The sequence below is a fragment of the Typha angustifolia genome, chromosome 8 (assembly GCF_048772165.1).
Source record: "Typha angustifolia cultivar Huaian chromosome 8, ASM4877216v1, whole genome shotgun sequence".
NCBI classification, from domain to species: Eukaryota; Viridiplantae; Streptophyta; class Magnoliopsida; order Poales; family Typhaceae; genus Typha; species Typha angustifolia.
Window position 1 is genome coordinate 4,637,180 of NC_133246.1, and position 13,917 is coordinate 4,651,096.

Consider the following 13,917-nt stretch of genomic DNA (forward strand, 5'->3'; position numbering starts at 1 on the left):
ATAAGATAGTAAATAAATGAGCCTACTATTTTATTTTTATACACAATAGTATATAATTAATTATTTGAACAATAGCAACCTGCAAACAAATTCTAACACCCAGAATTTTTGCTCTCACTTGCAATTAACTAGAGATCTATATCAATGTGTCCGGTATTAGCAACGTAGGATCAGATCATCAGAGTATACAAAGTAATTTGTAAGCGTTCAGACCTTCAATTGAATAATATGGTCGACATTTCGATACAATAATATGACTAACAGCAACTTCAGCATCATCATCTGAACGATTCGCCATGGTCAAATATAACAGTTGAAGCATTTATATCAATTTGCTCAAAAACAGGAGCCTACACAATTTAAGCAGTCAGGAATTTACAGTAGCAGGAAGCAGTCAATTCCCTCAAGAGATTGCTACAACAAGACATAACCAAGGGTTGGTATCAGAACCAATATTAGTTGTATGTCAGAAGTAGTTTTTGAGTAGAGGACACTGGCTGCAGCTGACCTGGATTCTCTTATTCTTTATCACTTCGGAATCAGCAATTGACACGAAAACAATAACAACATCATCCACAATCTTCCAACTTCTTGAGCACTCTCTTGGTCCATGGCAATTAGATTTGTAACTCTGAGAAAATTCTTGGTTGTCTGTTGATTCTGACTGTTTATTCTTCATATCCAGGTACCCGTGGAGCAATCTCAACATCAGATCCGTCATCAGTATCAAATTCTGATTCCTCTGAGGAGTCAGTCAGTTGGCTCTCCCCATTGCTTGTGGTCTGGCCTTTCTCTGTGGAATTTGTCCATCCGGATAAGACCATCCCTTCTGGTTCTTTATCCTCATCAAACTCCTCCCTGCATATAACACCATAGCAGAATGATGTCTAACCATGAGTACCTATAGTATTGCTTGTGTATGAATGAGCACATGAACTGCATAGCAAAATAAAATCAACTAAATAAACCAGACACAAGATCTAATTCTTAGTAATGATAAATTTGTACCATTTTGTAAGATCAATTTTCTTAAAGAAATGGGAATCCCTCAATAAACCATCAAAGAGCAAACTTTTAGCCAGTTATTTTAATTTATAAGTACCTTTTGGGCATCATCCGAGTTCCTTGATTCCAAGAATAGATTTGGCCCTTGCCTTTTTCTTCAACTTTTTAAAATGTAGCAACATGTTTGGTAAAAGCAGTTTCTTCTCTGACTATGAGAAAAAAAAACATGAAAATTCTGAAACACATTTAATTGGCATTCTAGTAAGACTGAAGTTTGTTGAAGGAAATGAATACAGATAAGAGGGAACGATGTTGGCAGTAAAGGAAAAAAAGAGAGATTTAAAAGTAGGTTGACACTTTCAATTTTTAAAATTTTCACAATTTTGGTAAATTGTAATAAGTTATGGGGTCAAGTACAGAAAAGAAAGCAACCCCAAAAGCAATTTGCCTTCAAGAAAGATTTAAAATTGAATAAGAACTCGCGTATTGGAAGTGATCAAAATGAAAAGTTATTTTTCAAACTCACAAAAGGTCTATAGTTCTATCGCCGATTTTTTTAACATTCTTTAACTATTAAAAAAAAGGTGATGGATTGAAAATGGCATTATATCCTTTTCCTTAATAAGATAGCTATGTTTATATTTCTCTTTGTAAGAATTTAATGCAATTTGCAAATGTATACAATATACTTTCTTGATATTCATGTGTCTAGATTATTTATAACGAGCATATGCATAAGTTGAATGAAGAATTTTGCAAAATTTCAAGTGAAAGACAAGTTTTTTAGAAGTGGTTTGAACTTACAAGTGGTTCGTAAGTTTGTATACATTTTCTTACTTTTGTAAAGACAAATTTTTTATGTGCAGGCATTTAATGTTTGGTTCTAACCAATTTGAGAACAACATGAGTTTTCGTCAAGAGTGCTTGAATCCAATAAAAGTGGTTCGAACGCATGGGTTCAAGTCTAGTTTTCAGAGCCTGTTTTGCAAATTTTGAAGAGCAGTTTAGGCTACTCTTTGAAAATTCGTATAAGGGTTTAAGACCTAACCCTAAAGAATCTTTTTTAGATAATTGGATTCATCCTATTATCTTTCAGAGAGAATTTTGAAGAACATCTCACGGCTTTGAACGAAACGTGTTGAATTAAGTTTTTACTCATTGTGTTTACATTAGATCTGAAAAAATTATGTTTCGAGGGTTATTAAGACAAAAGGACTTAAAAGCAACCGAGATTAGAAATCAATTATTAGAAGCAATGTATCATGGATTTGAGTGAACAAGACCTTACAGATATAGCCGTGAAATCAATAAGCAGTCAATAAGTCATTCTTGCAACTGCTATGATTATTAGTAATTAGTTTTGATCCGACTTTAGATGTGTAGAATTTTACCCATGTTTAAGGTTTTTTTTATACATAATAATCCTTGTGTCTGTGATTGTCTTCTCACACTTTATTTTTTGCATTTATTATATTGATAGTGTGTGATAGATCTAATTTCTTAGGACAATTTTATTTTTTTTAATTAGTATCAAAGTGGACTCTTACTCCAAAGCATGGATGGCCGTGCCGGTGGCGTACCGGCACATGGCACGAGGGGTGCCGCACAACACCCCTCCTAATAGTTTCACCGCTCGCCGTTGACCTCGTTATCGAGCTATCTATTGTCGATCTCCGTCGCCGTTGCTAATCGGCGGCGGCGGCGGCGACGGTGAAGGTAAGTATCTCTTTTTTTCACTCCTCTTACGGCATGGCCAGCAAGTGCCGCGGCACGTGCCGTGCAAGCCGGTGGTCGGCACGGTCCGTGCCTGTGGCACGTCCATCGTTGCTCCAAAGAGAGATTCTCTAGGAGATAAATTTTTTCAGAGAACGATAATCCTTTCATCTTTCATTAGACCTTTCTTATCTGATGGATTAAGCTATTGTTATTGGAAGGCTAAAATGTGTGTTTATTTGATATATTTAGATGAAATGGTTTGGTTGTTGTTGGAACTATTGAAATCCTCCTAATTATGAAGTTGATAATAAAATTATAGAGAAATTTGTCGACGAATAGAAGAAAGTCGATTATGAGAAATTGGTTTGAATAGCAAGACAATAAATGTTATTTTAAGTTGTGTCATTCCTGATGAATTTTGACAGTCAAATTTGTACTTATGAAGTAATCAAGGATGCATTGAATATCCTTGAGAGTACTCATGAGTCATGAGGATACTTCTATTGTCAATCTGTCTAGCTACAAAGACTAATAAAAAGCCTTGAGACTCTCCGCATGGAAAAGAGTGAGTCTATTGACAAGTTTTATGCGAAATCTCATGTTTTAATTTAAAAGACAATTCCTGAAAACAGTATTGCTAAAAAGAAATTTAGGTCATAACCTAAAAATTTTCAGTCTTAAGTCGTTGTTATTGAATGAAGCAAAGACATAGATTCCTTAAAAACCAAACAACTTGTTGTCAACTTGCAAACCTTCAAGTCCTTTCTTCATTCGCCTTGAAAGTCAAAAGGCATTGCCTTCACCACTACTAGAGATGAAAATGAAGAGTTTTGTGAGTAATGTGAGTTAGATCTAAGATGATAGCTCTCTTCTTCAAGAAATTTAAGAATTTTTTAAAAAAAACATAGAAAGTTGCCTAAAAATCAAGACAGGAGAAAGAATTTTTGAAAAGAGGAAAAATCTTAATGGTTTGAATTCTACATTAAATTCTAAAACTAAAAATAGAGTCATTAAGATGAAATGGAATGTTATGAACTTAGATTTAGGCACATTGCATATAAATGTCTATATTGCCTTAAGAGGAAGGGTAAAGTCATAAAGACTACTAAAGATGACTCAGCTGAATTTAAAAATGATGATTTCGAGACTGAAGAAGAAAATTGTGTGGTTTTTACTGCTTATTCATTACTGCTAAACTTTCTATGATCTTTTGAGTGTAGGTGCACAAGATAAAGACATGTCCTATTCCAAAGACGATTCGAAAATTCAACGAGCATACAATAAATTATATAAAGAGTCTGACAAGCTGAAAAAGATGAACATGAACTCTTGACTAACTTGAAAGGCATCGAATCTGAATAGAAAACTTGCAGACAAATTCAAAGAATAGCATGATTTTTTTAGTCAAGACGGCAGATCAACTGGTGAACTGAAAGAACAACTAAGGATGCTGAAACAGAACAAGTGTTTAATGAGAAAGGTGACAAACTAGATGAGGTGACTTGATGTCTAAGTAAAGGTAAAAGATTTTGATGCAATGTCTTAGATGTTTAGTTCTAACCACTTTGGAGATGACATGAGTTTTCATGAAGAGTGCTCAAACCTAATAAAAGTAGTTCGAACACATAAACGTAGATTTGATTTAATGAGTCCGTTTTACAAATTTTTGAAAAGCAGTTTGGGCTATTCTTAGAGGAGGTATATAAGGGTTTAAGATCTAATCTTAGGGGTATCTTTTTTCGGTAATTAGATCTGTCTTATCATCTTTTGGGGAGGATTTTGAAGAACATCTCAAAGCTTGGACGAAACGTGTCGATTCATTTTCAACTCATTATATCTATATTAGATTTGGAAGACATCTCAAGGGTTACTAAGACAAAATGCTAACCTCGAGTTACTAAAAGTGTGAATCAATTAAGAGAAGTAGTATATCATAGGTTCAAATGAACAAGACCTTACAGATATAATCGTGGGGATTGATGGACAGTCTGGAGTCAATCTTGTAATTATTATAGGTATTAGTTATTGGTCTAAATCCCAGCTTGAATCTGTGAGTTTTATCCAAGTTTGGAATTTTTTCACATAAAAATATGTGTCTATGATTATCTTCTCATGTTTTATTTTTCATATTTATTATATTAATAGCGTGTTGTAGATCCAATCTCATAGAGCATTATATTTTTTTCACTCTGCTCTTATTTTCCTCCAACCATGAATAAATAACAGATAGTGTGAAATATCAAGCACTAAGGCTATATATATATATATATATATATATATATATATATATATATATATATATATATATTGTAGTGAATTTGCTATATGGATGATAATTCCAAAACTTTCATGTTGTAACATTTTATTCATAAATTTATCTCTAAAACTCACTAAATTATCATACTATGGTACTTCATCTATGTTTCTCCCAAAGTTGACATAAAACCCAATAGATAATCTCTGATTTATTTTAACCAGGTATATAGAATAGCAAAAAAGGTTTACTTTCTTTCTTAAATTTTCACTCTAAGTTACAATATCTCTTCCAAATTCCAAAACACTATTTGTAATTCCATTCTCGTCTTGCCCTAAATTTTGTCTTTCCAAGCATCATGAAATCCACAAATTGTTGAACGTCATTGCCAGTTAATCATCCAAAAAGCTGCAATTAACTGTCAAATCTACTTAAAAGAAATATTGGTCCAAATATTAATTAAAGGAAAACTACACGAGACTTAATAAACTGAGACTGAAGAAACAGAAGTATCGTAGAATCATATGTGGGACTCTGAAAAAATCAGCATCTCAGGCTTGATAAAATCATCTGTAATGACAGGGAAACAAATGCCATACAAGAATAGTGGGAGGAAAATATCACCAATACCTGTGCCTGATGTTAATGTCGCATGACAATTCCTGTTGAAAATCCTCAACAGTAAGCTGAGTCCCAGTAGTAATTGGAGTAAGAAATTCATCCAAGACCTGGACAATATAGTTAGCACTTAGCACAATCATGCAAAGATACTATAAGAGCACCAGCCAAAGAAAAAAGATTATATACATAGCCTAAAATCATAATTTACATGAAAATAAGAAAATTATACTACTGAAACAAGACCACCTTCCAAACAGAAAAGAATAAAGAAGTCACAACCTTGTCAAGATTCAAAGCATAAATGGCAGCAACATTTTCCTCCAAATCGTCACCATCTTCAAATATGAGTGTTGAACTTTGCATCACCAAAGGTAGGTTCATGCCAAGTTTACTTTTTACTATCTTCTCGACAACATCCCGTAGCGTTGTGGTATAAGTATTAACCTCCAGTAACAGAGGCGTCTGTCTCATTTAAATTTACTTACCATCAGATCTGTTGCATGCTAGAGTGAAATAAATATCATACCTACAAATCACAAATATTATAGATATTGAACTATCAAAGTACCTTGGAACAGACATAACATGATTTATTAGGCTCAAATGGCTTCACTGGCATTAAAAGCATCTCTCGTGATGGATGTTCAAGACAATAAGTCATCCTGTCAAATAAAAAGTTAGCCACGAGACAACCTCATTCATTTCAGAAAAGAAGAATCAGAGATAGAAAAAACTTATTTAAAAATTACATAGGTAAGTGTGAGCATATTTGGGTGCACAATCACACAGAATGTCATGGAAAGGGGGTAAAATAGAGGAGTTAAAATCCAAATATATATTAGTAAGAATTGTTTAACAAAAGTACGACCTAGTACGTTGGTACCCAATGTTCAAGAGAAGGCACCATTGAAAAGTTCGAGAATATACGTACCTACTCTTCTGCAAATCACCCTCGATCAACTTAATTGCCTCAATAGTGATCAAACCAGCAATAATAGCATTTGTCGTTGCAACCGCATGCACAATGTTGCCAGCAATACCTTTGGCTTCAAAAAGGCTATGCAGAGGAATCCCATATGATGATGCCCTGATATTTGCTGCAGCAGTCACAAACTCTAAAGCTAACTGGTCATCTTTGTCAAAGTTCAAGTTCCCAATATCCTGAAACCAAAATTAGTAACTCGCTTAGCAAAGTTCTACAATATAGAGAAGTCACATAAACATGTCAAGTGTACGAAGTGGAAGTAGACCTTCTCTCGCTTCTCAATGAATAATCTCAAAGCCTCCAGAAAGATTCTTGAATTTTCTGCCAGACACCAAACTTCCTGTGGATCACTGAGACCAAGAGAAAACATAGCAGACAGTGTTGAATCCTGATTTTTGCAGTCTTTCAGGTACACATTTTCCTGAGTGAGTTTGTCTGGCAACACATCTGTAATATATATAGGGCGAGGTCTGTTTCTGTTCTTCCATGTATCCTCATTAGCTAATGCATCTTCAGTGTTATGTCCAAAAACATGATCATAAATTTTCCGACCATACTGCTCAGGATTATCGTTTGGGCTTTGCTCAAAAATATCTCTAGGTTTTGAAGTACTACTACCATCGTCAGAATGCACATCAAGATCATTGGCCATATCTCTAGCGCCAAATAACTTGGGAAAAAGCAGGTCTTTTGCCCAAATAATACAGTGAACAAACTGCAAAAAACAGGACATAGTATATACAATGAATAACAATTTTAGATAGTAAAAAACTTAATTTTTCACTTTATAATGTAGGCATATTATGTGGAAGCTTTGCGTCAATTATAAGAAATTTTACAAGAAAAAGTAAAGGTATCTGTGTCACTGAGGAAACATCAAATTGTATTTTTTTTCCCCCATACAATGTTCTGACAGTATCTATACATAATAAACAGTATGTAATGTGCATATATATATATATAGGCAGCTAAAACAGAGCAGGCATAAAGAAAAGCAAAATTGGCAAAGACTGACCTTTGATGGTGTGCTGGTGATTGTGCACACAGGATAGGTCTTTGGGGTAGGTTTTCCATGACATTCGTAGCACTCTGTTTTGCCCTTCACATGGATAGTAACCTGCACCATGATGAAAGCAATTATTATAAATTAATGCAGAATCAGCAACAATACATCTGGTCATCCAAGGAATATATATATAGCTCATATCTTAATTGATATATTTCTGAAAGCTAACATATAATCCACTGCCTAAGAAAACTTCGAAATAATACACCAAATAAGTACTTAAGATTAAAGTAAAATCAAGTCAATAACTGCCACATGTGTCAATGGAACACTGGAATATAGAGTTACAAGCAAAGTGCAAGGCTTTGTATATTTAGAATAACCTATATATGGCATGACTAATTGAGACAGTCTATGTTTTCATATAAATAAACAAGAGGGTAGGATAGACAATAAGAGACCAATCTCTTTGGTAGGTACATAAACTTGAAGTTGTTTAATAAGATTTGATATCAAACAACTAATAAATTTGGTTTTCACGCAATGCAAACAACAACTAATAAGATATTCTAATAATGTACAGGTTGATCTTAACAGAGATACACTAAAAATTATCCAGACTAACAACTAACAAATTTGCAAGCTTCAAACTATTTATATATGTGTGTGTATATGCAAGTGTGTATGTATATATCATTTCATATTGCTCCAACTATTACTTAAAAAGAAAGAATTCTGAGAGAAACCTGAATCAGGAGAAGCTAAACTAATTGATTGAGCAAGACTTATCCAGCTACGCATCCATACCAAAAAGCCTTGTGTGTACATCAAATTATCTTTATCAGATCTCATCATGTGCCATTATGCACCTCTTAAAGACACAGACCGATTTATTTTTTATTATTTCTGTTTGAAAGGGCACTTGATGCTTCATGAAAAACAAGTAACAAAAATTAATACCAGAACACTTGCTTACTTCACCATTAATTACATAGTGAAATAAAGTACCCTTCACCCCTAAAAGATTAAATAGACATCTATTCTCTAGTAACTTTAATAATTATAAGTGAAAACAGGTTCTTGTGAACGAGCAGAGAAACAAAAGTATATGTGATGCTGTCCATATAGGATTTGTTGGTTAATTCAGTATCTATGCTGATAAAAAGGACTTAAGCTGTTAAATGATAGGCGGCAACCAAATTTTAAGAGGTAAAACTAACAAACTCTAGAAATGAATGAGAGGAAAAAAAAAAAGACTTGCAAAGCATCTCATGGGAAAAGAAGAATGCTTATTTACTTGTATGCTTTATCAAGAAATCCAGATAAACTTATCTAACATCTCTAGATTCAGATAATTGCATTGAATATTTGATCAGCTCCATACTGGGAAATCAGTCTAAAGGTTAGATAGCAATATAGTAATAAGAAATCTGACTTCAAAAGCTTGTAAACATAATGTTTAACCAAAACAAAAAATAAGTTTTATATCTAATATTCAATCACATTACCTGCCCCAGGAATCCTGTAGTTCCACTTTCAACCAAAGGGACTTCAGCAGCTAGGCAAAGTCGGTTAACATGTCTTCTAGCATTCAAGTTATCGAGAGCATTAAGGACCACACTGAATTGCTTAAAAAAATCAGTACTGAATTGAGGGTCCTTAATATTTGCATGGTATGGTGTTATATTGATGTGGGGTCTAAACTTTAAGATAGCATCTCGAGCGACCTGATAAGAAGGACATAGAGCACTTGGAACAGTGGCATAAAGAAAATAATGTTGGAAATTAACTGGAAAAGTTAGACAATTAAAATTGCCTACTTTAGCCTTAGATTTGCCAACATGACTCTGTCGAAATAAAAATTGCCTGTTCAGGTTACTAACTTCAATTGTGTCCATGTCAATCTGCAAATAACATCAAATTATCTAATCAGTATTTAGGAACTTTAATAGCTTGGTGAGCAAAAGTTATCAAGATTGAATTTTGATTGTCCTGAAGTTATATCGAGTGGTGAGAATAATAACTTCGAAAAATTCATAACTTCATAAATAAGAAGTGGGAACATATAAAATTGGTCCGAAAGTTGCTTATCGTTGCTAATTGCTATGTATCATCATCTCATGACTCCATTTTGCCATTTTGGCTTAATAATCAAAGAAAATTAAAAAAACCACTTTAGAATTTCAAAATGACAGGTTGAGTTATTTGATGTACTACAAACATCAAATAATATGATGGCATATATAAAGAGAAACACAGTTAGTGGAACCAAAAGAAGATTACTGCTAGAACTACTTCTTCAACTCAACTATTTGCATTTCCTTTTTGTTCCACAAAAGATGAGATATCACCCTGTTTGAATAACGAAACCAAAAGTTACATCCAACAACCCCTTATAGGAGTAACTCAATCTCCTGTAAATACCAAAATTATCACAGTTTCTGTTAAGACAACAAAAATCAAATGCATGTCTCTTTCTCCTTAATAATATTCTAGATCAAACTGTCTTAATGAAGTGAATAGCCTTTAACATTTCTTTCCTAATACATTGCTTCACATCTCAAAATTTCTTTGGTTGCCTTGTTCTACAACAACCGGCGCTAGTTTTTGTGCAAAAATAAAAAATAAAGAATTATTCCTCCATCATCCTCCATCTTCCTATGAAATTTTCTTGAGAAAAGATTTGAGACTAAGCCTCAACCAAGAATTTGCCGCATGTTTCATTTGATTCATTCTCACAAAATCCCTACTCCAACAGGATGATAAGAATCAACCAACAGGATGATAAGAATCAAAGTGAGCGTTTCCTTACTATGTGGATATCTTGGAAGCCCGCGAGCGCGAGGTTCTTGAGAAGCTCGCACCCAATGCCGCCGACGCCAACCATCAGCACCTTGGCGTTCTGCAACCACTCGATTCCATGTTCTCTCACCTCTCAATGCCTCAGAGAGCAAAAAAGAAGAGTAGGAATTGAGAGAGTTTTAACACATCGAGATGAGAAGGGTACCTTGATCGCCTCCGATTGCGACTCCAGAGCCATGAGGATTGATTTCTGGAGGAGATCTGTAAGCGCGGGGAAGCCAAGGAGACGACTTTAATAGGGTGGCAGAGATGGGGGGGTCATCGAAGGGTCGGAAGAAGTCTTCCAGAAATGAGAGGGAGCGGTAGAATGACAACGGATTTTAAATGTAAATTTGCAGTTGACTCCTTTCAACCCCCTGGCTGTCCGAGTAAAAACAAGAGAACATTACAAATAACACCCTACACTTGTGGACAACTTCTTCTTTTTTATTAAAAAAATATAATATTTTGTTAATCTTTGAGATTAAAACAATAATAACTTTTAATTCGTTAACTTATGGGTTTCAATGTTTTATATTTTAGAAGCTTAATTTTATCCTATTTGTCGGAATCTAGTGTTTTGATTTGTCTTTAGGCTGTTTCTAAGTCTTATGTTAGTTCTAGAATTATATCTAATGCAGATAATAGGTTAACTTAATTATAGAACAGCATAACCAAATCAACCCTTAAAACACTAAAATCTCATTCAAACATTAAACTCATGGAATCAATTAATCCAAAATTAATGTTATTTAATCTTAAATATCATATTAAGAGGCTGGTAGTGCCATTAAGAAGCGTGGATTTAATTGTTCTTTTGCATTTATGTATTACTAAGTCTTTGTTATTAATGAAAAAGGATGGAAGAGCCCATGGATGTCTTTGAAAACCAGCTATATTAGTATAATGTGCTAGTTGTCAGGTTTTTGGTCAACTTCATCGAATACAAAATCTAATTCCGAATTCGATGTGAGATTTATTGGGTCAACTATATCTGTATCAGAATCGAAAGCAGTTTGATTTCTATTTATGATTTTCTCTGGTCTTTTCTACTTCCTTTTCTTTTATCTTATCACTTATGTAGATTTTTACTTTCTTGGCGTCAGCCCTCAATTTTCAAACTGACGCTTTGGGTGCTTGTTGGCTCTGTTAAGGTTGGCCACCATCTTCTCCTCTCACTAGAGAAATTTTTCGACTAGTGCTCCCTCCCTTCTCTTTTTCTAGCCAGGCACTAGGGTAAAATAGAAGTTTCTTCTCTTTTTGAGGTTTTCCTTTCCCCTCTTCTCTTTCCCCTTGTTGGCGACTAAAGCTCGTCGGCCCCCTCGCATGAATGGGTGTTTAGGCGGTGGAGATTGAACCAACAAGGTCAAGCTAGCATCGTCTAGAACCCAAACCACCCCTCCACCTAACACATCCAACCTGCTTTATCTCCCCACAACTACGATCCTTTCTATCCTTCTAATCTTGCCTCCTCTTTCTTCTTAGTTGCGTTGTCACCTACCTAGTTGATCTCTTCCTCAGTCACCACAATTGATTCTACCTCCCTCTTTATTAGCGCCTTCGACCATTCTCTTATGCTTCTTTCGCTTCCCTTGGCTATGGTGGACATTAACTCTTTTAGTTTGCTCAAAGCTAAAGCCAACAACCATAAATGACCACCCACTCTATTGCCCACTGCATTACCTCCTCATTGGCTTCCCTGCACCATGACCAATGGCCAAGCCATGGATTTGCCTCTGTGTCCAATAGTGAGCTACCCTACCGTTGGTGGATTTATTGTAATAGTCTACAATAGTTGCTAAGAAGCTAACATATGTTCTTAAGGTCATTTATCTTGATTAGCTTTGTGGTGGTTAGTTGGGTTAATTATGTTGGGTTGATTGGTTTCTGTGCATGTTGGATCTAGTTTGGACAAGAAAAATCATAAGACTATTATCTTTTATGAGATATACTTCGAGTTCAAGTCTCTTGCAACTGAGCTTTCTTGTTAGGCTGAGACTAAGTGGGAGGTTTGTTCTAAGGTTGATACTCTATTCCCTCAAATTATTTTATTTGTTTAAGCACTTATATAGTTACATACTTATACCTCACACTTTACTATTCGTCAGTCTACTCTCAGCCAAGTGTGGGGCTTGTTTTAAGATTACTATCATATCTCTCGTATGTTTATTTGTGTATCAAAATATAACAGTTATTTAAAGCTTAATGAATTATCTATCGATCAACTTTTATCAAAAAGAATAAAAAAAATAGTCTGCATTTTATAAAATAGAAACATGCAGTGCACAACGGAATATAGAATAAAATATAATTGATTATATATTTGATTGATTTTATAAAATGTAGAGAATTCAAGTTGGATTTAAAATTAATTAGAGACTTAATTTGGACAGGAATTGAGCTTAGCTTTGAAATATACTTAGAATGTGCTTATCGAGATTCTCATGTGCTTCTTTTGACACCTCTATGCTCTAAAATGTACCCAGAACTTCGACAACATCACAGGTTGCTAAGATGCGATGGTTCAGAGGGCTCAGAAGCTAAAGGGAATAAATCTATTTTATTCCAATTTATTCCTTTATCAGAAGAGCTTACCTTTTCTTTCAGAGGAATAGCATATATACAAAGTTAATCTTTTTTTTATTTTTATTTTTTAAAGTAAGATGTAGCATTGCTATCTTTACACTGAGATATCAATGTAATGTGATAGAGCTCAATTGGTTAAAATAACTTATATTATATGTTACTATTTTAACACTGAGCTTAATTACTCATTTCTAAATCTCACTATCAGGTTATGTTCTTAGGTTGAAATAAGTTTCAACCCTAATCTATTTTAAGCCCAACCTATTTCGAGTAGTTTTACGAGGCATACAACTTGAATTGAATTTTGAATGGCATAAGCGACAAAATTAAATTAAATTTTATTATTTTATATATATTACTAAATATAAATTAATTTTTAGCTTGATCTAATTAATCAAGCTCGACTCGTTTTAAATATAAGCGGAGTTCGATAATAATAATAGTATATTTTCGTTATATTTGTCAAACTACTACCTTATACAAATTTATTTTTAAACTACTATATTTTTTGCGAGCTTCACACGAAAAATCACTATAAAAGATTATGATTCTTATTAGATTCATTAATTTGTTAAGATAATGAAAAATATATTTTCTATATAAATTGCGTTTGGGAGAGTACCTCAAGGTCTAAATAAATTTATTATGGACAAATTGTTTAAATATTAGTGATTTAGCTTAGCAATTTGATTCGATTTAGTTTAATAGCTCAACGGTGTATTAATTTAAAGGAGCAACTCTGCAGCGTGGTAGCTACAAGCAATAACTCGATGAAATAATGACTTGAAAAGGTAAGAAGATTATTGAGACCAACTGGGTTTTTTTTTTTTTTTTATCAATGTTGTTCGGCTATTCTTCTAGAATGATTTAACTCATCTATGCTCCTGTAATTAGTTGAAAAAA

The 13,917-nt window shown here is 33.9% G+C and overlaps 1 protein-coding gene across 1 annotated transcript; it reads right to left on the reverse strand.

The window, feature by feature from the left end:
* Nucleotides 1–244: 244 nt before the first annotated feature.
* On the reverse strand, nt 245–10,722 carry LOC140765655 (SUMO-activating enzyme subunit 2-like). Its single transcript, XM_073104834.1, has 11 exons — nt 10,595–10,722; nt 10,400–10,489; nt 9,408–9,491; nt 9,096–9,314; nt 7,597–7,698; nt 6,847–7,296; nt 6,528–6,757; nt 6,165–6,258; nt 5,876–6,058; nt 5,606–5,703; nt 245–858 (listed from the first exon to the last, which is right to left on the reverse strand). Exons 1-11 carry the CDS (start codon nt 10,625–10,627, stop codon nt 669–671), a joined length of 1,773 nt encoding a protein of 590 aa, XP_072960935.1. The 5' UTR covers nt 10,628–10,722; the 3' UTR covers nt 245–668.
* Nucleotides 10,723–13,917: the final 3,195 nt, after the last annotated feature.

Bases quoted from the DNA above. Each gene is read 5' to 3' on its own strand.
- LOC140765655 (XM_073104834.1), bottom strand. From the start codon at position 10,627: ATGGCTCTGGAGTCGCAATCGGAGGCGATCAAG. The intron at 7,297-7,596 runs GTCAGTCTTTGC...TGTTTTTTGCAG, and splicing joins TCACCAGCACACCATCAAAG to TTTGTTCACTGTATTATTTG. The intron at 6,059-6,164 runs GTACTTTGATAG...TAAATGAGACAG, and splicing joins CATGTTATGTCTGTTCCAAG to ACGCCTCTGTTACTGGAGGT.